The sequence below is a fragment of the Bombina bombina genome, chromosome 9 (genome assembly GCF_027579735.1).
Source record: "Bombina bombina isolate aBomBom1 chromosome 9, aBomBom1.pri, whole genome shotgun sequence".
In the NCBI taxonomy this organism is placed as follows: Eukaryota; Metazoa; Chordata; class Amphibia; order Anura; family Bombinatoridae; genus Bombina; species Bombina bombina.
This window is the reverse complement of record NC_069507.1, coordinates 178,206,085-178,230,716: the sequence shown is the minus strand read 5'-3', so window position 1 is coordinate 178,230,716 and position 24,632 is coordinate 178,206,085. Positions and strand designations below refer to the sequence as shown.

Genomic DNA, 24,632 nt, shown 5'->3' with positions numbered 1-24,632 from the left:
CCGAGGAGATGCTACTTGTTCAGAGCGGCAAGGAGAATGACTGGGGGGCGGAGCTAGAGGGGGAGCTATATGGACAGCTCTGCTGTGTGCTCTCCTTGCCTTTCCCTGTAGGGGAGGAGAATATCCCACAAGTAATGGATGACGCCGTGGACCGGACACACCAATGTTGGAGAAATACATAATAAAAATAATTATATAACAAGGTAGTTACTGAATTAAATATCTTAATGAATAAAAATAAGTTGTTGTACCACCTCATTAACACTTATTCCTTGATACTTAAAGGGATACTAAACCCAATTTTTTTCTTTCATGATGATTCAGATAGAGCATGCAATTTTAAGCAACTTTCTAATTTACTTCTATTAATTTTTCTTCATTCTCTTGGTATCTTTATTTGAAAAAGCAAGAATCTAAGCTAAGGAGCCGACCCATTTTTTATTCAGCACCCTGGATAGTGCCTACTAATTGGTGGTTACAACCCAGCGCAACCCAGGTGCTGAACCAAAAATGGGCAAGCTCCAAAGCTTACATTCTTGCTTTTCAAATAAAGATAGCAAGAGAACAAATAAAAATTAATAGGAGTTAATTAGAAAGTTGCATGCTTTATCTGAATCATGAAAAATAATTTGATTTTAGTATCCCTTTAAGCAGCATTAGACAATGAATGATAAAAGGAACAGTAAACACCTTGAGATTTGGTATAGTTATGCATAATGATAAAACTTTGCCATGTATTTTTATTATGTATTTTGCCCCCTTTTCGTGTAGTTTAACACTGATTTTTTTTTTCTTTTATGAGATAGAGAATACAATATTAAATAACTTTCCAATTTACTTCTATTATCTTATCTGCTACTATGTGTTTAATATCCCTTTAAATTTTATTTATGCATAATAAAAAAAATTGCAATAAACATTCATTTTTTATTTCACTTGGGTTTCCTGTAACTTAAAAGGACACTAAAACCAAATTTGTTCTTTCATGATTCAGATAGAGCAAACAATTTTAAGCAACTTTCTCATTTACTCCTATTATCAATTTTTCTTTGTTCTCTTGGTATCTTTATTTGAAAAAGCAGTAGTCTAAGCTAAGGAGCAGGCCCATTTTTGGTTCAGCACCTGGGTAGCGCTTGCTAATTGGTGGCTACATTTTGCACAGATCCCAGCATGCTGCACTTTAACAAGCATAAACGTGGCTCTGAAAAGAGCAGAATGCTGCTGGCAGCCGCTGCCTTCCTGATTCGTATTATCACAAACTGCACAAATGTACATACCTTATAGATAATCCCTTTATTACCCATTTCCCAGGTTTGCATAACCAACACGGTTATATAAATATACTTTTTACCTCTATGATTACCTGTAACTAAGCCTCTGCAGACTGCCCCTCACCTCAGTGCTATTTTACAACATTGCATTTTAGCCAATTAGTGCTGGTGCTTGTATAACCATTATTCTCCACAGAGTGAGCACAATGTTATCTACATGGTACACATGAACTGGCACTGTCTGGCTGTAAAAAGCTAATAAAAGGCACTGAGATAAGAGGTGACATGCAGGAGTTTAGAAACAGGCAGAGGTTTAATTAATCAGTTGTAATTAAAATGCACTTTAACCTACTTGTTGCATTAAAATTCTAATACCCCATGCTCCGGCCGCCCATGTCAAAAGCATATTTTTTGGGGGGAGCTAATGGTTCACCATTTGGCGTTCTAGCCATACAGCACTTACACAATTTTTTATTTTTTAGCTAGAGGGTCGATAGGAGAACAGATAAAACCGTTCGCTCACAAAAAAAAAAAATTACTTGTGAAATGGGTAAACGAAGCGCAAGATATTAGTATTGCAGCTCTACATTAAAAAGGAATTTAAAGTGCATCTTTATTACAACTAATTAAAATCTTTCTAAAATATCGCTAAGATTCCAAACTGTTAATACAAAGGGGAAAGTTTACCATCACTAACTCTGAATACTGTAGTGATTCCACTCCCCTTAAAGGCTGAAGTGTATTCCATGGAATTCAGAACCTTTACACACCAAAATGACACAGTGACTGACTAATATAGGCAGGAGCTCATTTATACTCCCTTCTAATTGGACACAGCGAAGGAACATAAACAAGATTCAAAATTTACTTTAATGTCCCTTTAAGAACATTCTTCCAATTTTCCCCTATGTATTTTTCCCAGAATTTATTTTAATAATCTGCACAATTCAGATTTTAAACAGGTTTCAGTGAATTAGATTGTAGTGATGTCATAGAAAGAGGGTTCACTGATGACCTTAAAAAAAATACAAAAAGGTTTAATTTACCTTTGAATTCAAATAGGAGCCTTGTAAGTGCCAAAACGGTACAGCTGATCATAGTGACTGAGCCTGTCAGTCCAGCAAACACCACAGCAAGGTAACACTGCATGGCCTCTGTGAAAGCAACATAAAAACACCATGAGAACATGCTGCAGGGAATCAAGTGTACCGTTAATACAGAAATATTACACGGGCAGTAACACCATGAGAACATGCTGCAGGGAATCAAGTGTACAGTTAATACAGAAATATTACACGGGCAGTAACACCATGAGAACATGCTGCAGGGAATCAAGTGTACAGTTAATACAGAAATATTACATGGGCAGTAACACCATGAGAACATGCTGCAGGGAATCAAGTGTACAGTTAATACAGAAATATTACAAGGGCAGTAACACCATGAGAACATGCTGCAGGGAATCAAGTGTACAGTTAATACAGAACTATTACACGGGCAGTAACACCATGAGAACATGCTGCAGGGAATCAAATGTACAGTAAATACAGAAATATTACACGGCAGTAACACCATGAGAACATGCTGCAGGGAATCAAGTGTACAGTAAATACAGAAATATTACACGGCAGTAACACCATGAGAACATGCTGCAGGGAATCAAGTGTACAGTAAATACAGAAATATTACACGGCAGTAACACCATGAGAACATGCTGCAGGGAATCAAGTGTACAGTAAATACAGAAATATTACACGGCAGTAACACCATGAGAACATGCTGCAGGGAATCAAGTGTACAGTAAATACAGAAATATTACACGGCAGTAACACCATGAGAGCATGCTGCAGGGAATCAAGTGTACAGTTAATACAGAAATATTACACGGCAGTAACACCATGAGAACATGCTGCAGGGAATCAAGTGTACAGTAAATACAGAAATATTACACGGGCAGTAACACCATGAGAACATGCTGCAGGGAATCAAGTGTACAGTAAATACAGAAATATTATGCAGGCAGTAGTAGAACCAATGCAGCAAAACGCAAGACGTTTTAAATGAAGTTGCACAAGCTCCCATAACTAACATTGTTTCACACTTTAATTATCTGATTAAATCGGCCTAAAGTAAAGGTGTATTTTAACATGAAATAGATGTATTTTCTGCAATAATTCCAGTAGCTAAAATGCTTCTTGCAAAAGTTACTACTGGTTTTCTGCGGCATACTCACATATCCTACGAGGGCTTGTGCACTAGTATTCAAATACCTCACCTGCTCAGAGGGTCCGCAGTAGCTTGTATAACACAAATTACATCTTCACAGAAGCAATACACACCAGTGCCAGCTCTCTGAGCTTAAATACAAGTGCACAGGCCCGTACAGGATATATGCGTATACCAAAGAAAAACAGTAATTACTTATTAGAAGCATTTTTGCTAACGGAAGTATATTGCAAAACATGCTTTTTTTTTAAATACAGATGCATTTATGCACATTTCAATTTTGACCTTTTTATCCCTTTAAAGGGGAAAAAAAAACATTTTTTCCTTCAGAACTGAAACAGTCTGGCTTACCTTTCTTATCTTCATTAAAGCGCAGAAAATAATGTCCAATCTCTGCAATTAGGGTATATGCATTCTTTCTTGCTCCAACAGACACCTCCTTGGTGCATATTACAACCTACAATTTTAAAGATTTGAAGAGAAATATATTATACAAGATTAGTATTTGTTTTAATACATTCACATTTAAAAATGTCTAGCTTGCTAATGTAAACTCAAAGAATGAATTAACGGGACTCTCTTATGAATAAATCCACCACCTAGGTGTTAAATACAAAGGTAAAAGTACCACATGGAGATGTAAGCATTGGTAATGCTTGTGCATGACACGGCCAAAAAGCCAATCATAACTGGATGTCGCACAACCCACCAACCACAAGCCATGTTCAGAATGGGAACTGTGATGCTCAATGCCCCTGTGTGTGACTTTACTTATGTTTTTAACCATTTTACAGGGGTTAAAGACAGTTATGTAGGTGAAGTCATGCAAAAAACATGCTCTGACAAACAGAACATGAAATGCAAAAATCTCCTGTTCTAAGAGCTTTAGCTTTTAGTTAACAAATCTGTATAATAATAATAAAACATTTTTTTAAAAGTATGAAAAAGTGCATATAAAATATACATTTGTGTTCTTTAATGTGGAATCAAGTTATTAAAATTAGAGACACAAATGGGGAAAATTAATTACACTAAATGTCTACCTATAACTTCATTTTAAAATGTATGTCAATAAGCAACTCCTTAAAGGGACGTTAAACAGTAAATACAGGCTATACATAATGATGTATTCAAAGCAAAAATTAGTCTTAGAATAATATCTAGATGCATTTTTACAATTATATTAGTTGTCTAAATATAGAAAATAAGCAAATTTTCGTTTCTATAAATTACTTTAGTTTCTGTTCAGTAATGGACGCTGTCATGTTTGAACTACTTTTCTCTCTCTATTTGTGCAAACAAAGCTGTGTGGAATCCCTTTTAGGACAGTCTAATTGCCTGTTTATATCTGTTCCTATTTTTCTTCAGCAGGAGAAAAAGATAAGCGACACATTAAAGGGACATGAAACCCAAAAAATTTCTTTAATAATTTGGATAGAACATACAATTTGAAACAACTTTCCAGTTTACTTCTATTATCAAATTTGCTTCATTCTCTTGGTATCATTTGTTGAAGGAGCAGCAATGCACTAGTGGTTTCTAACTGAAAACATGGATGAGCCAATGACAATGGGTATATATGCAGCCACCAATCAGCAGCTAGAACCTATGGTCTTTGCTGCTCCTGAGCTTACCTAGATAAACCTTTTAGCAAAGGATAACAGAAAGAAGCAAATTGGGAAGTTGTTTAAAATTGTATGCTTCCTCTAAATTATAAATGTCTAATTATGACTTTTCTGTCCCTTTAAGTTCAAACATGGCGCCACCCGTTACTTTATAGAAACTGTGGAATTAAGAAAACCATCAATTTTCAGAATTAAATTACAGGAAAGGGGAACAAAATAAATAATGAAAGTATATTGCAAAGTTGTTGTGTGTTTTTACTACACAGAATTATATTTTTTATATTACAATCTCATACTGGTTTAATATCCCTTTAAGATCCAGTTTTTAAAATACCAACAGGAGACTGGCAAAACATACATTTAACAGAGAACAGTATAGCACAAATATATTCCTGGAAGATCGATCTGATAAATGTATTTCTGCAGAGCACATACTATTTATTCCTAAAAGACTCTGTACCTTTGAAAAGCAATCTGAGGAGGTGAGGGATAAATGCACCCGTATGGTATACACTGGAGATTACTAACAGAAAGGAACTGGTGAACTGGGGCCGCATATAGGTACCAATACATCAAAGCACAAGAAGCTCTCACCTCAGGAATAATGGCGGTTATGAATTCTTCATGATGGGCCGCAAGCTGCTGCACAATGTGGATCAGACATTTCAAACGTGGCTGTCAAGGGAACAAAAGAACAAAAGGTTGGACAATCTCATTCTGCAGTCAACCAACAAGTTCCATTAACTAAATGGCAGATTAGAATTTCTTTGTAAAACATAAAGAGGTCATGAACTTAACATCCATACAGCATCTATGGATTAAATATTTTTTTATTACTTAATATGCAATCTTAAACTCTACACTGAATGCAGTTAATTTAGAATGTAGAAGAAAAAAAAATAGAAGTAAATGATATCAAACACAAAAAAACGTCAAAATACCATTAAAACAGTAATACTGAATACTGGTAGAGAGTGTCAAATAAACATGTCCAATAAGAGTGGGTACCCAAAAATGCCAAAGCTTGTATCATTTCCAATTTACCTTTTGTTAGTAAAATGTGCATGGTATGGCGACTATGGATAAACCCCATTAAACCATCTTTAGTATCTTTCCTGTGGCTGTTTTAGTGCCTGAAAAATGCCCACCTGCAAATTAGTTCCTGCAATATTCTTAGCAATTACTTTGTACCATGTTGCAGTCAGTTAAAAACTATATGAACCTGCAGTATTGAAGTGTCCTCTATAAGGTGAAAAGGCAGATTTAATGGACAATTAAAAAAAATAGTTATTAACATTTATTTTGTATGCAGATCTTTTGTAATGCAGATCCTAAACTCTGACATATATCAGCTGCTTAAAAGGACATTAAACCTAAACATTTTCTTTCATGATTCAGATAGAGAATAAAATTTTAAACATAATTACAATTTACTTCTATTATATAATTTGCTTTATTCTTTAGATATCCTTTGTTGAAGAAATAGCAAGTGAGCCAATCACACAAGGCATCTAAGTGCAGCCACCAATCAGCAGCTACTGAGCCAATCTATATATGATTTCCAGCGAAGAATATCAAGAGAATGAAGCAAATTAGATAATAGAAGTAAATAAAAAAGTGGATTAAAATTGAATTTTATTTCAAAATCGTGAAAGATTTTTTTTTATTTCATGTCCCTTTAAAGTGATCAAAACAAAAATGAATAAACAGTTTGACCAGAGAAGCCCAGTGTAATTGATTTTATGAAGTTTAGCTATTACATTTAAATTTAATGGAATTTGAGCAAAGGTCATTTTTATCAATGAATCATGAAGGAAGGAAAACAATGATGTAGAGAGCTAATTAAAAACTTCTTTACACACATTTAAATATTGACTTCACTAGCAAACATTTATTTAAAGTGCGCAGAGGGGATTGTAAAATAACAATTTATGTAAGAACTTACCTGATAAATTCATTTCTTTCATATTAGCAAGAGTCCATGAGCTAGTGACGTATGGGATATACATTCCTACCAGGAGGGGCAAAGTTTCCCAAACCTCAAAATGCCTAGAAATACACCCTTCACCACACCCACAAATCAGTTTAACGAATAGCCAAGAAGTGGGGTGATAAGAAAGGAGCGAAAGCATTAAAAATAAGGAATTGGAATAATTGTGCTTTATACAAAAAAATCATAACCACCACAAAAAGGGTGGGCCTCATGGACTCTTGCTAATATGAAAGAAATGAATTTATCAGGTAAGTTCTTACATAAATTATGTTTTCTTTCATGTAATTAGCAAGAGTCCATGAGCTAATGACGTATGGGATAGCAGATACCCAAGATGTGGAACTTCCATGCAAGAGTCACTAGAGAGGGAGGGATAAAATAAAGACAGCCAATTCCGCTGAGAAAATAATTCACAACCCAAATCAAAAAGTTTTAATCACATAATGGAAAAAAACTGAAATTATAAGCAGAAGAATCGAACTGAAACAGCTGCCTGAAGTACTTTTCTACCAAAAACTGCTTCAGAAGAAGAAAAAACATCAAAATGGTAGAATTTAGTAAAAGTATGCAAAGAAGACCAAGTTGCTGCTTTGCAAATTTGATCAACAGAAGCTTCATTCCTAAAAGCCCAGGAAGTAGAAACTGACCTAGTAGAATGAGCCATAATCCTTTGAGGCAGGGACTTACCCGACTCTACATAAGCATGATGAATCAAGGACTTTAACCAAGATGCCAAGGAAATAGCAGAAGCCTTCTGACCTTTCCTGGAACCAGAAAAGATAACAAATAGACTAGAAGTCTTTCTAAAACATTTAGTAGCTTCAACATATTTCAACGCTCTTGCTGGACTTCCTGTTGGAGGCGGGACATGCAGGTGGCTGCAGGTAGCTGCAGGTGCTGAGGACGCTCCGTGCCTCTGAGAGAGGCCCAAATCAACTTCCAACATATGCATTGGTCTCCCTTGGCCATATTCAGGCTTGGGAATATGGACTGTGATCCAGCATGGGAAGTCCGAGTTGCAGCCTAAAGTGCACGGTGGCTGGTGCACACCATTTCTATAAATATTCCCAACCATCAAGCAATCATTATTTCAAGATTTCAAGATAAGCCCTTTGGTATATGCAGGCCAGTATCTGACAACCCCTCTACCTATTATACTTGTCACCTGAAAGGTGTTTGTAGAGAGGGTCTAAACGTATTCGCTCAAGACCTGTCTTATCGACCGAGTAGATCCACGCTGAGATACCCTGATATACAGGGCACGGATCAAGGATCCTGACACTCACCTGGTTGAGTGGACTGTGCGCTGGGTGACGGCCTCTCCGCTCGTTGGCGGTGTTGTATGCGGCAAGTGGCAATTGGAGTTCCGGTGTAGGCGAGGAGGGAGCCTCTTTACAGGGTTGAGAGTGGAGCGGTGGCGGCTTGGAGACCGCCGCAAGGAATTTCGGGCCCCCTGGTTGGGCATACAGTGTAGCTGATTCCGCCCCCTTCAACCTGAGTCATCCGGAGGCGACGCAGCACATCGGCCCTGGTTGCTGTGTGCCTTGACCCCCCCTCGCCGAAGGCCGGCACCGCAGCTGAGAGGGAGGTGTGGCAAAGGCACACGCTGGTCTGGCCGCAAGTTCCCACTGGCGTGGGCGCACTGAACCCCCCTCGCAGAGGATCGCCTGCTTGGGAAACCTTGGGGGTTTGTTTTGAGCCCAGGGCTTCGAAAGGGCTGGAATCCAATAGCGGCAAGGTACTGTGCGTTATTATTTCTATACATGCTGGTCCGGATTAATCTTTTCTGGGTTCATCGGCCATAGCTACACAGCCTGATTAAGTACTTTTAAACTTTTTGATTTCGCCACATTAGGCCATATGGTTGGAGCTATAGAGCAATTTGGCAGCTCAAGATCGTTTGAACAGGCTGACTGTAAAAGCAGTAAAGACTTGGCTGCAAAAATATTACTATTTGAACTGAAGTGCATTATATGAAAAGTTATTTTTTTTACTGTGTGGACTGTATGTATATGCTTCCTTAACACAAAGCTTTTTCTACCTAGGTGTTTTGGTGTTACCTATATATACCCTGTAGTAATAACAATTTCCCTCTGGTTTCATGTTGCCGTTTTCTTTTTTTTTATTACAAGTTGTGGGGGGATACTATGGGCAAGTAAGGGTGACTGCTGAAGGTTTAATAGATAATAGACTGTAATGGCGGCTATATGAAATGCTTTCTTAGTGACCAGCAGATGATTGTGTTTTCTTTTTTTTTTTTTTTTTTTTTTTTCAAACAGAGACATAAATGTCTGAGACACACAATATAGAGTAAGTTCCGAGTTGAACTCATGGTGATAGATTTATACCACTAAGGCTCCTATAGGTGTATCTTTGACGAATCTATAGTCCTAAATAATAGACATCGGTCTATATCTCATCAAATTAAGTCTAGAATTATATATTGGAGTGTCCATACATACACATGTTATATTTGGTATCACCCACTGTGTTGTTCTAGGTCTGAAGCTGAGTTCTTACATTGATACATTTATTTTTTTGTTGTTTCTTTTTCTTTACACTAAGCTCGGGTAAAAATAAGGTACTATCACTGATCTCTTACCTATCTGTTTTTGCTTCATTAAACTAAAAGGTCTAGAAATAAGGAATAATTCCTCCACATGTTGGAATAGACCAAAACACAGAGTTTTGAAGATTAGTAGGGACTCTTGAATTAAAATATTGTATCACTTTCTGGTGAATAAAGTGCTGTAATTTATACGAAAAGCTAGTATTCAAAGTAGGGCTTCACAAAGAGTTTCACTTAAAGATAATCCAGTAAGATATTATCAGGTAATTTTTATTTTTTTTTCTCTTCCCTCTCCCGTGCTAAATCCTTCAGATAAATATCTAGTGTTTCTTAGATAAACACTAGCTTGGCCCTGTTCATGGATAAGTACATGCAGCAAAGGTCTTCTCCTTCCAATATGCCTCCCAAAAAAAAAAAAAAAAGGGAGCAGCAGGAACTTGGACTCCAGTGCGGTATCCCCGCTGGATAAAAGTGTCTCCAATCCTTCCCCCAATAATTTCACGGAATTTGCAGCTGAAGTAGCTAAAATATTGACGCCGCAATTTGATATGATCAAACAGGAGATCAGAAATGAGATATCAAGCCTCACTTTGGAGGTTAGACAGTTTTCAACCAGACTAGATGAAATAGAAAATCGAATCTCAGATTTGGAAGATAGACTTAATGTTAGTGATCAGATAATGGATACACATAACAAATCAATTCTCGCGTTGCAAGCCAAGGTTGAAGATCTTGAGGATCGATCGAGGCGTAATAACCTCAAAGTAATTGGCTTGCCTGAGTCTCCTGAGTTTCAAGATTTGATGAATTTTGTCACTGTTACATTACCACAAGCCTTGCAGATCCCAGTTCCTGCTGCTCCCTTCCTGATTGAAAGGGCTCACAGGATAGGTCAAAGGCGTGAACAGAGTGGGCTATCGAGACCTAGGCCAGTAATTTTTAAATTTGTCAATTTTCAGGACAAATTAACATTCCTTATTCATTATAGGAAATGTGGTTCTCTCTCTCTGGGCTCACATAAATTACTATTGTTCCAGGATTTCTCTTCGGAAACATTAACTAAAAGAAGAGATATGTCCTTTTTTATGGGAGGCTACAGAGAGAGAACTACAATATTAGGTTAATTTACCCAGCAAAACTAATAGTGCAGAAAGATGGCAGGACACAGACACTTAACAATGTTATGGAGGCTGAGAACTTTTGTAGAGAGGCAGGGGTTCCATGATTATGTCCCTACCACAATGAGTAGATGGTTTCGAAGTCAGAAGCTGAATATTTTTTTAGAGAGAACGAAATGGGTAATATGTTTTTGAATTTAAGAATAGGATAGTTTTAGAAATTGTGTTTTTTATGTGTGTCACAGGGGGGGTGGGGGGTGTCCCTTTTTCTTTTTTTCTTCTCTCCCCTTTTTTCTCTCTCTCTCCCCCCTTCATCCTCGCTCCCCGGGTCTTTGCTATGGTCCATTATGAGGACGGGTCTCCATTGCTTTGTGATGAAAATTAGTGTGAATCCTTTTTACTCCCCTTGATGGATATTAGATTAGCAAAATGAATAGTACTGATGATGTTTAATCTTAGTTTTTTGTCTTGGAATATAGGGGGCATCAACTCACCTATTAAAAGGAAATCTGTAATAAAACATTTGGGTAAATTCAATCCGGATATAGTCTTCCTACAAGAATTACATCTTGATGCTAGGGAAATACCCAAACTGAAATCTAAGTGGGTGGGGGAAGTAGTGGCGGCTCCATTTACCTCTAGGAAGAGGGGGTGGCAATATTATTGAATCGTAAATTAGAATACAGGATAGGTAATGTTGAACTTGACTCCAAAGGGAGGTTTTTAATATTGGAGTTGGCAATTAAAGGTATTAAATATACACTCTGCAATATATATGGCCCTAACCAAGTTGACCAAAATTTTTGGTCTGTCCTATTGGTAAAACTACACAGTTTCATAGGAACAAATTTAATTATCGCAGGTGATTTTAACTTACTAGCAGACCCCTGTCTGGATACTTCTAATAATAAGATGTTAAACAGTAGAGGTAGAAAAATGAGAATATTTCAGAGATTATGTTTCCATCTGGGGATGGTTGATTTATGGCGAGTTCAAAATCCGGATGTCCGCTCTTATACGTGCATTTCTCATGCGCAGAGATCTTTCTCTAGATTAGACTATTTTTTGATTTCAGAAACCATGCTAACGCAGAACTGGATAACCAGAATCGAAGATATAGTTATTTCTGACCATGCGGTTATTATATTGGGACTTAGGGCCGCAGGTAGACGGCTGGGTCAGAACTATATTTCCTTCCCTAGATATCTGTGTAATAATATAAAATTTCAGAACCATCTCCGATTGAAATGGGCTGAATATGTTAATAATAATCATAATTATATAGACAAGGTTGAGATATTTTGGGAGGCCTCTAAAGCTGTCTTGCGCGGAGAGATTAAGTCCTATACATTATACTTGTCAAAAAGCAGTAGTTTAGGGGCCAGACAATTAGCCAACCGTGTGAGGAATACATATAGAGCGTATATTGCCTTGCGCACGAAAGAATGTTGGGATGCCTATGTTACAGCGAAGACACTCCGGGACTCATTTCTGAAACAGATTAGTGCTCAGGAAGAACTCAGAATGAAAGCAAGGTATGGAGGGTTTACGGGTAGATCTGCAAAGTTCCTAGCTAGGCTAGCTAAAGCTTCTCCTAGATACGCAATTACCTCTATTAAACAAGGAACCTTGAGATACACAAACCATACTAATATAGAAAAAGTATTTTTTGACTTTTATCAGGATCTATATACCCAAGAGCCTATTAACCTACAGAAAAAAAGAGACATTTTGGGACAAGATTAAAACCCCACGTATATCCATAGAAGCCAGAGATGCCATCAATGCTCCGATCACGGAAGAGGAAATAATAGGGGCAATTAAGAACGCGAAATCCAATAAGGCAGCTGGTCCAGATGCTCTCCCCATAGAATATTAGAGAACCCTCCAACCCCAGTTGCTTCCTGTATTAGTCGTAATTTAATTTTTATTTTTCAGAAAACATGAGTTGTTCCTCATCTTTTACAGCCGCAAATATTTCACTGATCCTTAAAAAAGGGAAAGATCCCGAATTACCAAGTTCCTATAGACTTATTTCGGTATTAAATACCGACTATAAGCTGCTTGCATCTATCATAGCCTCACGATTAAAACCTTATATGGGCGATTTAATTCATGAGAATCAATCTGGCTTTATGCATGGTCGTAAATCGACAAGGAACATAAGGAAATTACTTATCCTGATTGAATCCTTCTGGAATATATATAAATCTAAGGAATCCTACAGAAGTATTGATAAGGCTATTTTAACGGTTGATGCGGAAAAGGCTTTCGACAGGGTCAGTTGGAATCATTTGTTTTCTACGCTAGATGAATTCGGGTTTTCGGGCTCTTTTAACAATTATATACGTTTAATTTACAGCACTCCCTCCTCCGCGGTAATTATTAATAACACCTCCACCCAGAGATTCAATCTATTTAGAGGGACTAGACAGGGTTGCCCACTTTCCCCCTTCTTGTTTAATCTCAGTATAGAACCTCTGGCCATTCTAATACGGCAAGAATTGGAGGGGATCTCATTAGCGAGGGAGAAGCTGATTCTCCTTCTCTATGCGGATGATCTCCTCCTATTCCTATCTAATCTAACAGTGTCATTACCTATCCTACAGAGCATTAACCAAGAGTTTGGGGATATCTCAGGGTTCAAGATTAATATAGCTAAATCTGAGCTTATGTGGATAGATAAAAATCCTGCATTGCACCTGGACCACCCCTTCAGGGAGGTCCTGCAGATTACATACCTGGGCTTACGACTATCTAGAAACCCGGAGGAATGGTATGGTCTAAATTATAGGTCTATAATGGACTCCTGTAAGAGTAAACTAGAGGAATGGACCAGGCTTCCTATCTCATTAACAGCTCGGGTGACTTTGATTAAAACAATCATCTTCCCAAAGCTTCTTTATATTATGCAAAACATCCCATGGTTCCTACATAAGAGAGATATCACCATATACAATAAGGCTTGTTCCAAATTTTTATGGAATGGCAAAAGACCGCGGATTGCCGCAGGTAGGCTCATGAATTCTAAGACATCAGAAGGTTTGGCACTCCCCGATATTCAGACATATAATCTGGTTATAATAGCTAGATTTGCATTCGACTGGTTAACGGGGAAGGAGCAAATTACATCATTTATGTGGGAATCACAGCTGGTGGCCCCATTTAAACTGAAAGCCCTGTTACATTGCCCTCTTACCTCACTTCCCTCTAATATATTCTATCTAGATACTCTGAAGAATGTCATTATCGCCTGGCAAAGACTCTGTACAGACATGGGCAACTCGCCCTATGTTTCACAATATCTACCTATAGTGGGTAATCCAGAATTTAGTCCTGGTCTCTCGAATCGGATATTCATAGATTGGGAAGCTAAAGGTCTTCGAACCTTATCTCAGATGCGTGATATGGGAGGGCATATATTATTATTCCAAGAAATTGTATCTCGGTTTGGTATAGGGCAACGACATATGGGAATGACTGGTCACTGGGTGAGCTGCAGACTAGGATCTCAATGTACGCACCAGGAATATATGCAATTTCCCCCCTATATGCACTACTAAAACAGAAATCATCAAAAGCACAAGCAGACGAGATGGTAGTTAGATGGGCTATCCCATTCCCGAACATAGATGAGCAGATTATCACAGAGAGCTTTAAAATAACGCAACAGTCCTGGGTCCCGACATCTTGGAGGGAGTCCCAGATAAAAATCGGGCTACAGAGATATCTTACGCCGGCTGTGTTAGCCAAATGGTATAAAACCAAAGCTCTTTGCCCTAGATGTTCAAATACTGGTGCTGACCTCTTACATTGTCTATGGAGTTGCCCTAAGGTATCGCAATATTGGGGGAAAATCATATTTTGGATGACAGTTGTCTTGAAGGTGGACTATAAAATATCCCCTATTGAGATCTTTTTTCTGGTAAAATATAGGCACACAATTAAGAATCATAATCTGATAAATACCATCATATTAACTGCACGGAATCTCATTTTTAAGACATGGAAAGCGACAGCTTCACCCACAATGGCACAATTCAAAAGGGCTTTGACTGATCAGTTCATAATAGAACAGATTAACCTACCTTACCCCACAAGAAAAACATCTAGTAGTATTTTTCAAGAAATGGGAAATATTTTTAAGATCATTACCCCTATTGCTTCAAAAAAAGTTAATTAATTAAACCATTTAGTAACTCGGAATATCTGCAGATGAATATATTGGCAGGTCATTTCCCTGGCGAATGGGCAATGGACGAGTGAGTGCTTGGGGGTGAGGGGGGGTGGGGGACGGAGAGGAGCGTTTCCTTTTTTTTTTTTTTTTTGTTTGTTTGTGTTTTGTGGTGTCATGTTTGGGGTTGGGGGGGCTGGATCCTGGCTATACTGCATATTGGGTATTGTTCATACAATGCGGGGATAGAATATGAGAAATTATCTGAATCGAAGAAAGTATAGCTAGTCCACTTAGGGCCAGCAGGTTACATTACACAATTTTACCTAAAGCTGAATGTTCACTTTACAAGATGGCAGTAAGATCTGTCTTCAATTAGTCACAGACACTATCGGCGCACTGGTCTGGTTCACCTTGATTGTATCTAATTATGTGTGGATTTGTGTATAATCACTGTTTCTCATTACCTTTAGTTTAAGAATGAAGATAATTTTTTTTTTTCTTTTAATTACAAATGTTTTCTCATATTTTAATATATAGACATATAGGTCTTTGCATAAGGGGTTTTTAGTGGATGTTTACACAGCACATTATTTATTATTCCCCACAGAGGATTTATGACGATTATGTCTTTTCTTGGTTTTTCAAATTGTATAGCTTAGGATGCACTATATTAACTCGAATATTGTATGTATGGTTTTTTTCTTTTTCCTGTGTCATTGTATTTGGACAAAGTATCTGTTTGTAATTTTTTTCTGTGCAACCTCAATAAAAAAGAAAAAGAATTTTTCCAAGAAAGTAATTTAATATCCAGAGAATGCATAGGCTCAAACGGAGGAGCCTGTAAAGCCCTCAAAACCAAATTAAGACTCCAAGGAGGAGAGATTGACTTAAAGACAGACTTGATGCGAACCAAAGCCTGTACAAAACAACGAATATCAGGATGATTAGCAATCTTTCTGTGAAAAAGAACAGAAAGAGCAGAGATTTGACCTTTCAAAGAGCTTGCAGACAAACCCTTATCCAAACCATCCTGAAGAAACTGCAAAATTCTAGGAATTCTAAAAGAATGCCAAGAGAATTTATGAGAAGAACACCAAGAAATGAAAGTCTTCCAGACTCAGTAATAAATCTTTCTAGACACAGATTTACGAGCCTGAATCATAGTATTAATCACTGAGTCAGAGAAACCTCTATGACTAAGAATCAGGCGTTCAATCTCCATACCTTCAAATTTAATGATTTGAGATCCTGATGGAAAAATGGGCCTTGAGATAGAAGGTCTGGCCTTAACGGAAGTGTCCAAGGTTGGCAACTTGCCATCCAAACGAGATCCGCATACCAAAACCTGTGAGGCCATGCTGGAGCCACCAGCAATACAAACGAACGTTCCATTAGAATTTTGGAAATCACTTTTGGAAGAAGAACTAGAGGCGGAAAGATATAAGCAGGTTGATAATTCCAAGGAAGCGACAACGCGTCCACTGCTTCCGCCTGAGGATCCCTGGATCTGGACAGATACCTGGGAAGTTTCTTGTTTAGATGAGAGGCCATCAGATCTATTTCTGGAAGTCCCCAGATTTGAACAATCTGAAGAAAAACCTCTGGGTGAAGAGACCATTCGCCCGGATGCAACGTCTGGCGACTGAGATAATCCGCTTCCCAATTGTCTACACCTGGGATGTGAACCGCAGAGATTAGACAGGAGCTGGCTTCCGCCCATACAAGTATCCGAGATACTTCTTTCATAGCCTGAGGACTGTGAGTCCCACCTTGATGACTGACATACGCCACGGTTGTGACATTGTCTGTCTGAAAACAAATAAACGATTCTCTCTTCAGAAGAGGCCAGAACTGAAGAGCTCTGAAAATCGCACAGAGTTCCAAAATGTTGATTGGTAATTTCGCCTCCTGAAATTCCCAAACCCCCTGCGCTGTCAGAGATCCCCATACAGCTCCCCAACCTGAAAGACTCGCATCTGTTGAGATCACAGTCCAGATTGGACGAACAAAAGAGGCCCCTTGAATTAGACGATGGTGATTCAACCACCAAGTCAGAGAAGATCGAACATCGGGATTTAAGGATATTAATTGTGATATCTTTGTATAATCCCTGCACCACTGGTTCAGCATACAAAGCTGGAGAGGTCTCATGTGAAAGCGAGCAAAGGGGATAGCGTCCGATGCAGCAGTCATGAGACCTAGAATTTCCATGCACAAAGCTACCGAAGGGAATGATTGAGACTGAAGGATTCGACAAGCTGAAACCAACTTCAGACGTCTCTTTTCTGTTAGAGACAAAGTCATGGACACTGAATCTATTTGAAAACCCAAAAAGGTTACCTTTGTCTGAGGAATCAAGGAACTCTTTGGTAAATTGATCCTCCAACCTCCTGTCTTTGAAGAAACAACACAAGTTGATTCGTATGAGATTCTGCAGAATGTAAAGACTGAGCAAGTACCAAGATATCGTCCAAATAAGGAAATACCGCAATACCCTGTTCTCTGATTACAGAGAGAAGGGCACCGAGAACCTTTGAAAAGATCCTTGGAGCTGTTCCTAGGCCAAACGGAAGGGCCACAAACTGGTAATGCTTGTCTAGAAAAGAGAATCTCAGGAACTGATAGTGATCTGGATGAATTGGAATATGAAGATATGCATCCTGTAAGTCTATTGTAGACATATAATGCCCTTGCTGAACAAAAGGCAGAATAGTCCTTATAGTCACCATTTTGAATGTTGGTATCCTTACATAACGATTCAATATTTTTAGATCCAGAACTGGTCTGAAGGAATTCTCCTTCTTTGGTACAATGAATAGATTCGAGTAAAACCCCAGACCCCGTTCCAGAACTGGAACTGGCACAATTACCCCAGCCAACTCTAGGTCTGAAACACATTTCAGAAACGCCTGAGCCTTCACTGGGTTTACTGAAATGCGTGAAAGAAAAAATCTTCTCACAGACGGCCTTACCTTGAAACCTATTCTGTACCCTTGTGAAACAATGTTCTGAATCCAAAGACTGTGAATCGAATTGATCCAAATATCTTTGAAAAATCGTAACCTGCCCCCTACCAGCTGTGCTGGAACGAGGGCCGCACCTTCATGCGGATTTGGGAGCTGGTTTTGACTTTCTAAAATGCTTGGATTTATTCCAGACTGGAGAAGGTTTCCAAACGGGTCAGGCTTCTGTTCCTTATTCTGACGAAAGGAACGAAAACGATTAGCAGCCCTGTATTTAACTTTAGATTTTTTGTCCTGAGGCAAAAAGGTTCCTTTCCCCCCAGTAACAGTTGAAATAATAGAATCCAACTGTGAACCAAATAATTTATTACCTTGGAAAGAAAGAGAAAGCAAAGTTGACTTAGAAGTCATATCTGCATTCCAAGATTAAAGCCATAAAGCTCTTCTAACTAAAATAGCTAAAGACATATACCTGACATCAATTCTAATGATATCAAAAATGGCATCACAAATAAAGTTATTAGCATGTTGAAGAAGTTTAACAATGCTATAAGCATTATGGTCTGACACTTGTTGCGCTAAAGCCTCCAACCAGAATGTTGAAGCTGCAGCAACATCAGCCAAAGAAATAGCAGGTCTAAGAAGATTACCTGAACATAAATAAGCTCTCCTTAGAAAGGATTCAAGCTTCCTATCTAAAGGACCCTTAAAGGAAGTACTATCCGCTGTAGGAATAGTAGTACGTTTAGCAAGAGTAGAAATAGCCCCATCAACTTAAGGGATTTTGTCCCAAAATTCTAATCTATCAGATGGCACAGGGTACAATTTCTTAAACCTTGGAGAAGGAGTAAATGAAGCACCCAGACTATTCCATTCCCTAGAAATTACTTCTGAAATAGCATCAGGAACTGGAAAAACTTCTGGAATAACTACATGAGGTTTAAAAACCGAATTTAAACGCTTAGTAGATTTAGTATCAAGAGGACTAGACTCCTCCATATCTAATGCAATCAACACTTCTTTAAGTAAAGAACGAATAAACTCCATCTTAAATAAATATGAAGATTTATCAGTGTCAATATCTGAGGCCGAATCTTCTGAACCAGATAGATCCTCATCAGAAACAGATAAGTCAGAATGATGGCGGTCACTTCAAAATTCATCTGAAATATGAGAAGTTTTAAAAGACCTTTTACGCTTACTGGAAGGAGGAATAACAGACAGAGCCTTCCTAATAGAATTAGAAACAAATTATTTTACATTAACAGGGACATCCTGAACATTAGATGTTGAAGGAAAAACAACAGGTAAAAGATTATTACTAATGGAGACACTATCTGCGTTAGAAAGTTTATCATGACAACTAACACAAACTACAGCCGGAGGAACAGATACCAAAAGTTTACAACAAATGCACTTAACTTTGGTAGAACCAGCATCAGGGAGCGTCTTTCCAGAAGTAGATTCTGATCCAGGGTCAGGTTGAGACATCTTGCAATATGTAATAGAAAAAACAACATATAAAGCAAAATTATCAAATTCCTTAAATGACAGTTTCAGGAATGGGAATAAATGCCAAATAAACAAGCCTCTAGCAACCAGAAGCAATGAAAAAGTGAGACTTAAATAATGTGAAAAAAAGGTGGAGACAAGAATGGCGCCCACATTTTTTGGCGCCAAGTATGATGCCCACATTATTGGCGCCAAGAACAACTCCAATATTTTTTGGCGCCAAGTATGACGCCACATCCTCTGACGCCAAAAAAACGACGCCCACATTTTTTGGCGCAAAAAACGTCTGTAACACATATACGTCAAAAATGACGCAACCACGAACAAACATCCGGCGTCAATTAGAGCGCCGGAAATGACAAAATTTTGCGCCAAAAAAGTTCGCGCCAAGGATGACGCAATAAATTGAAGCATTTTCAGCCCCCGCGAGCCTAACAGCCCACAGGGAAAAAAGTCAATTGAAAATTTTTAAGGTAAGAAAAAATATTTATTCATATGCATTATCCCAAGTAATGAAACGGACAGTCTGAATGAAGGAATACTGATTATCCTGAATCATGGAAAATATAAGTTTAAACACATATATTTAGAACTTTACATATAAAGTGCCCAACCATAGCTTAGAGTGTCATAAATAAAATAAGACTTACTTACCCTAAGACACTCATCTGCATATAGTAGATAGCCAAACCAGTACTGAAACGAGAATCAGTAGCGGTAATGGTATATAAGAGTATATCGTCGATCTGAAAAGGGAGGTAGGAGAAGATATCTCTACGACCGATAACAGAGAACCTATGAAATAGATCCCCTAGAGGAAGACCATTGTATTCAAATAGGCAATACTCTCTTCACATCCCTCTGACATTCACTGCACTCTGAGAGGAAAACCGGGCTCCAGCCTGCTGCGAAGCGCATATCAACGTAGAATCTAGCACAAACTTACTTCACCACCTCCATGGGAGGCAAAGTTTGTAAAACTGAATTGTGGGTGTGGTGAGGGGTGTATTTATAGGCATTTTGAGGTTTGGGAAACTCTGCCCCTCCTGGTAGGAATGTATATCCCATACGTCACTAGCTCATGGACTCTTGCTTATTACATGAAAGAAATATTATTTTGCTAAAAAGCTCACTAGCATCCATGATCTGATCATCTGCTAGCTCTGAACAACTAAAAAAAGAAAAAACTAAATTTATGCTTACCTGATAAATTAATTTCTTTTACAATATGACGAGTCCACGGATTTCATCCTTACTTGTGGGATATTAACCTCCTGCTAACAGGAAGTGGCAAAGAGCACCACAGCAGAGCTGTATATATAGCCCCTTCCCCTCCACCCTCAGTCATTCGGCCGAAGGTATAGGAAGAGAAAAAGGAAAGGCTAAAAGTTGCAGAGGTGACTGAAGTTTACAAAAAATATAAAGAAAAACTGTCTTAAAAAGAACAGGGTGGGCCATGGACTCGTCATATCGTAAAAGAAATTAATTTATCAGGTAAACAAATTTACTTTTCTTTTACAAAGATATGACGAGTCCACGGATTTCATCCTTACTTGTGGGAAACCAATACCAAAGCAAAAGTACACGGATGAAAGGGAGGGACAAGACAGGAACCTTAACAGAAGGCACCACTGCTTGAAGAACCTTTCTCCCAAAAATAGCCTCAGAAGAAGCAAAAGTATCAAATTTGTAAAATTTGGAAAAAGTGTGAAGGGACGACCAAGTCGCAGCCTTACAAATCTGTTCAACAGATGCATCGTTTTTAAAAGCCCATGAGGAAGCAACAGCCGTAGTAGAATGAGCCGTAATTCTTTCAGGAGGCTGCTGTCCAGCAGTCTCATGTGCCAGGCGGATGATACTTCTCAACCGAAAAGAGAGGTAGCCGTAGCTTTCTGACCCCTACGCTTTCCAGAATAAACAATGAATAATGAAGATGATTGACGGAAATCCTTAGTTGCCTGTAAGTAAAACTGTAAGGCACGTACCACATCCAAACTATGCAACATACGCTCCTTCTTAGAAGAAGGGTTAGGACATAAGGAAGGAACAACAATTTCCTGATTAATATTCTTATTTGAAACAACCTTAGGAAGAAATCCAGGTTTGGTACGTAAAACCACCTTATCAGAATGAAAAATGAGATAAGGAGAATCGCACTGTATAGCTGAAAGCTCAGAAATTCTTTGAGCAGAAGAAATAGCAACTAAAAATAGAACTTTCCAAGATAACAATTTGATATCCATGGAATGCATGGGTTCAAACGGAACCCATTGAAGAACTAAATTCAAACTACAGGGAGGAGTAATGGGTCTAAATACAGGCTTAATTCTAGATAGAGCCTGACAAAAAGACTGAACATCTGGCACATTTGCCAAACGTTTGTGAAACAGAATTGACAAAGCTGAAATTTGTCCCTTTAAGGAACTTGCTGATAACCCTTTCTCCAATCCTTCTTGGAGAAAAGACAGAATCCTAACTTTACTCCATGAGTAACCCTTGAATTCACACCAATAAAGATATTTACGCCATATCTTATGAAAGATCTTTCTAGTGACAGGCTTTCTAGCCTGTATCAAAGAATTGATGACCAAATCAGAGAATCCTCGCTTCGATAAAATCAAGCGTTCAATCTCCACGCAGTCAGCTGCAGAGAAATAAGATTTGGATGTTGGAAAGGACCTTGAATGAGAAGGTCCTGTCTCAATGGAAGTTTCCACGGTGGCAGAGAGGACATGTCCACTAGATCCGCATACCAAGTCCTGCGTGGCCACGCAGGCGCTATCAGGATCACTGAAGCTCTCTCCTGTTTGATTCGAGCAATCACGCGTGGGAGGAGAGGAAACGGTGGAAACACAAACTAGGTTGAACAACCAAGGCACTGCCAAGGCATCTATCAGTTCGGCCTGAGGATCCCTTGACTGGGGGATCCTTATCTTGGAAGCTTGGCATTTTGTCGAGATGCCATAAGATCCCATTCCGGTCTGCCCCATCTGAGAATCAATGAGGCAAATACCTCCGGGTGAAGTTCCCACTCCCCCGGATGAAAAGTCTGTCGACTTAGAAAATCCGCTTCCCAGTTCTCTACTCCTGGGATGTAGATCGCTGACAGATGACGAGTGGGCCTCCGCCCAACGGATTATCTTAGATACTTCTATCATCGCTAAGGAACTCCTTGTTCCCCCCCTGATGATATATGCCACAGTCATGATGTTGTCCGACTGGAATCTGATGAATTTGGCCGAAGCCAACTGAGGCCACGCCTGAAGCGCATTGAATATTGCACCTCGCCACAGCACTGCTGTGGCACCTACCTGCCCCCAGGGTACTTCGAAACGAACAGCCAACACTCCAAGCCAGAGACTACTGTCCAGGAGCAACCGGAGTTACTGCTTGCTGCTCCTGTCAGAAGGAAGTGCGCATCTGAGCATGCGAAGACAAGCCCCGCCCCTTATGGCCGAAGTTGGAGTAGGCCCAAACACAACCGCATGGGAAGCGGTTTATCATAAAACTAAGTGGAACACAAAACACACCCCAAACACATCCAGCAAGTCATGCTGGATACATAATAAAAAATAGCTCAATCGTTTAACTGCTTAACGATCTAAAGCCCTTATGCCTCTCCCTGAGTGTCATATCATGCCCTTATGTCAGAAATACAAAATAATAAAAGGGATTCCAGTAACATCCTTCTGTGAAACAGGTCTACTGCTTACCCCCTTCCCATATAGGGAAATAAATGCCAGCCAGTTCTGATATATCAAGTTTCTTCAGAAATAAAAGGCTGCACATACCTTAATGCTGCTTGTAGCATAAAACCGGTCTCCCCACTGAAGGTGTCTCATGTGTTACCTTCAGAAGTCTTGTGGGAACAAGCGTCGATCTTAGTTACAACTGCTAAGATCATCAACCTCAGGGCAGAAATCTTCTTCCATAACCCCCTGAGGAAAATAGTACACATCGGTACCATTTAAAATAAAAAAACTTCTTGATTGAAGAAACTAAAACTAACACCTCACTTTACCTCTTCCTAGTATAACACAGGCAAATAGAATGACTGAGGGTGGAGGGGAAGGGGAGGCGCTATATATACAGCTCTGCTGTGGTGCTCTTTGCCACTTCCTGTTAGCAGGAGGTTAATATCCCACAAGTAAGGATGAAATCCGTGGACTCGTCATATCTTTGTAAAAGAAAACAGTAATAACTTTCACTAGAAGCATTTATGGAAGTATATTGAAAAAAAAAGGTTATTTTTCAAATTGAAATACATCCATAAACATATTTTTGACCTATCACTTTAAGTTGTGATTATTTTATATTTGCCTCTTCTGTGTTAAACAACATTTTTCACCAGTTACAGTTAACATATATGCTGTCAAATAACCTGCTTGCCACACATGACAGCTGTTCTTGATTGGCACAAAATTATCCCTAGGAAGAGTAAGATCTTGCATGATTTAACATGTCTAGGTAACTCACCTTTTTGGCAGGTGAAGATGCACTTTTTAAAGAACGCAGCAGAGTTGTTTTCAGTTCCTCTAAGTTCTTATCCACAAACTCTTTACAGGGAGTTCTCTCCCCCCCACATATTTCTTCCAGCACTCTGTATGCTTTCTTCTGCAAACTATGATTTTTTTCCTACAAAAGTAAGAGTCCTAATTATTCCGGAAAAACAAACAACAAATTAAACAAAAAGAGTGAAATTAGTTTTATTAATTCTTATTGTCAACTCACCTCCAAGTAAGGCAGAATAGTTTGATAAATCTTGGTCATAGAAGGCTCATCTGCATAAGGAGCCATGGCTATTATCAGATCCAGCATTGCCAACCTATACAACATAAAAGGCACAGTTTAACATAAAAAAAGGTAAAAAGTTAAAATAAAAGCTAAACAAAACAACTAACAATGGTTAAAAAATAAGAAAAACATATTTGAAGAGTAGTAGAATAATGAGCTATTCATGATAGATTCTTGTTCAACCATGGGGGATGTTAAAATAGATGGCAATTTAGGGAAAATCAATAGAGAATAATGAGTGTACGTAAACTGCCAAAGCAGGTTGTTAAAGTATCCTTTTCTGAAAACAGACAATTGTGATTTAAATTATACCTAATACAATATATAGATATATAAAAATATATATAAAATGAAATTGTACTATAACTTGTTTAATTATGTGTA

General features: G+C 38.5%; 1 protein-coding gene across 1 annotated transcript in view; it reads right to left on the bottom strand.

Annotated features, from left to right (window-relative positions):
- The window catches only part of LOC128640482 (RRP12-like protein), a gene marked incomplete at its 3' end in the record, with an annotated part of 160,986 nt that overhangs the window by 21,478 nt on the left and 114,876 nt on the right, over positions 1 to 24,632 (bottom strand). Inside the window, 5 exon segments of the mRNA XM_053692960.1 lie at positions 2,318 to 2,425; positions 3,849 to 3,954; positions 5,717 to 5,797; positions 23,931 to 24,089; positions 24,186 to 24,279. Of these exon segments, the coding sequence (XP_053548935.1) occupies positions 2,318 to 2,425; positions 3,849 to 3,954; positions 5,717 to 5,797; positions 23,931 to 24,089; positions 24,186 to 24,279 (548 nt within the window).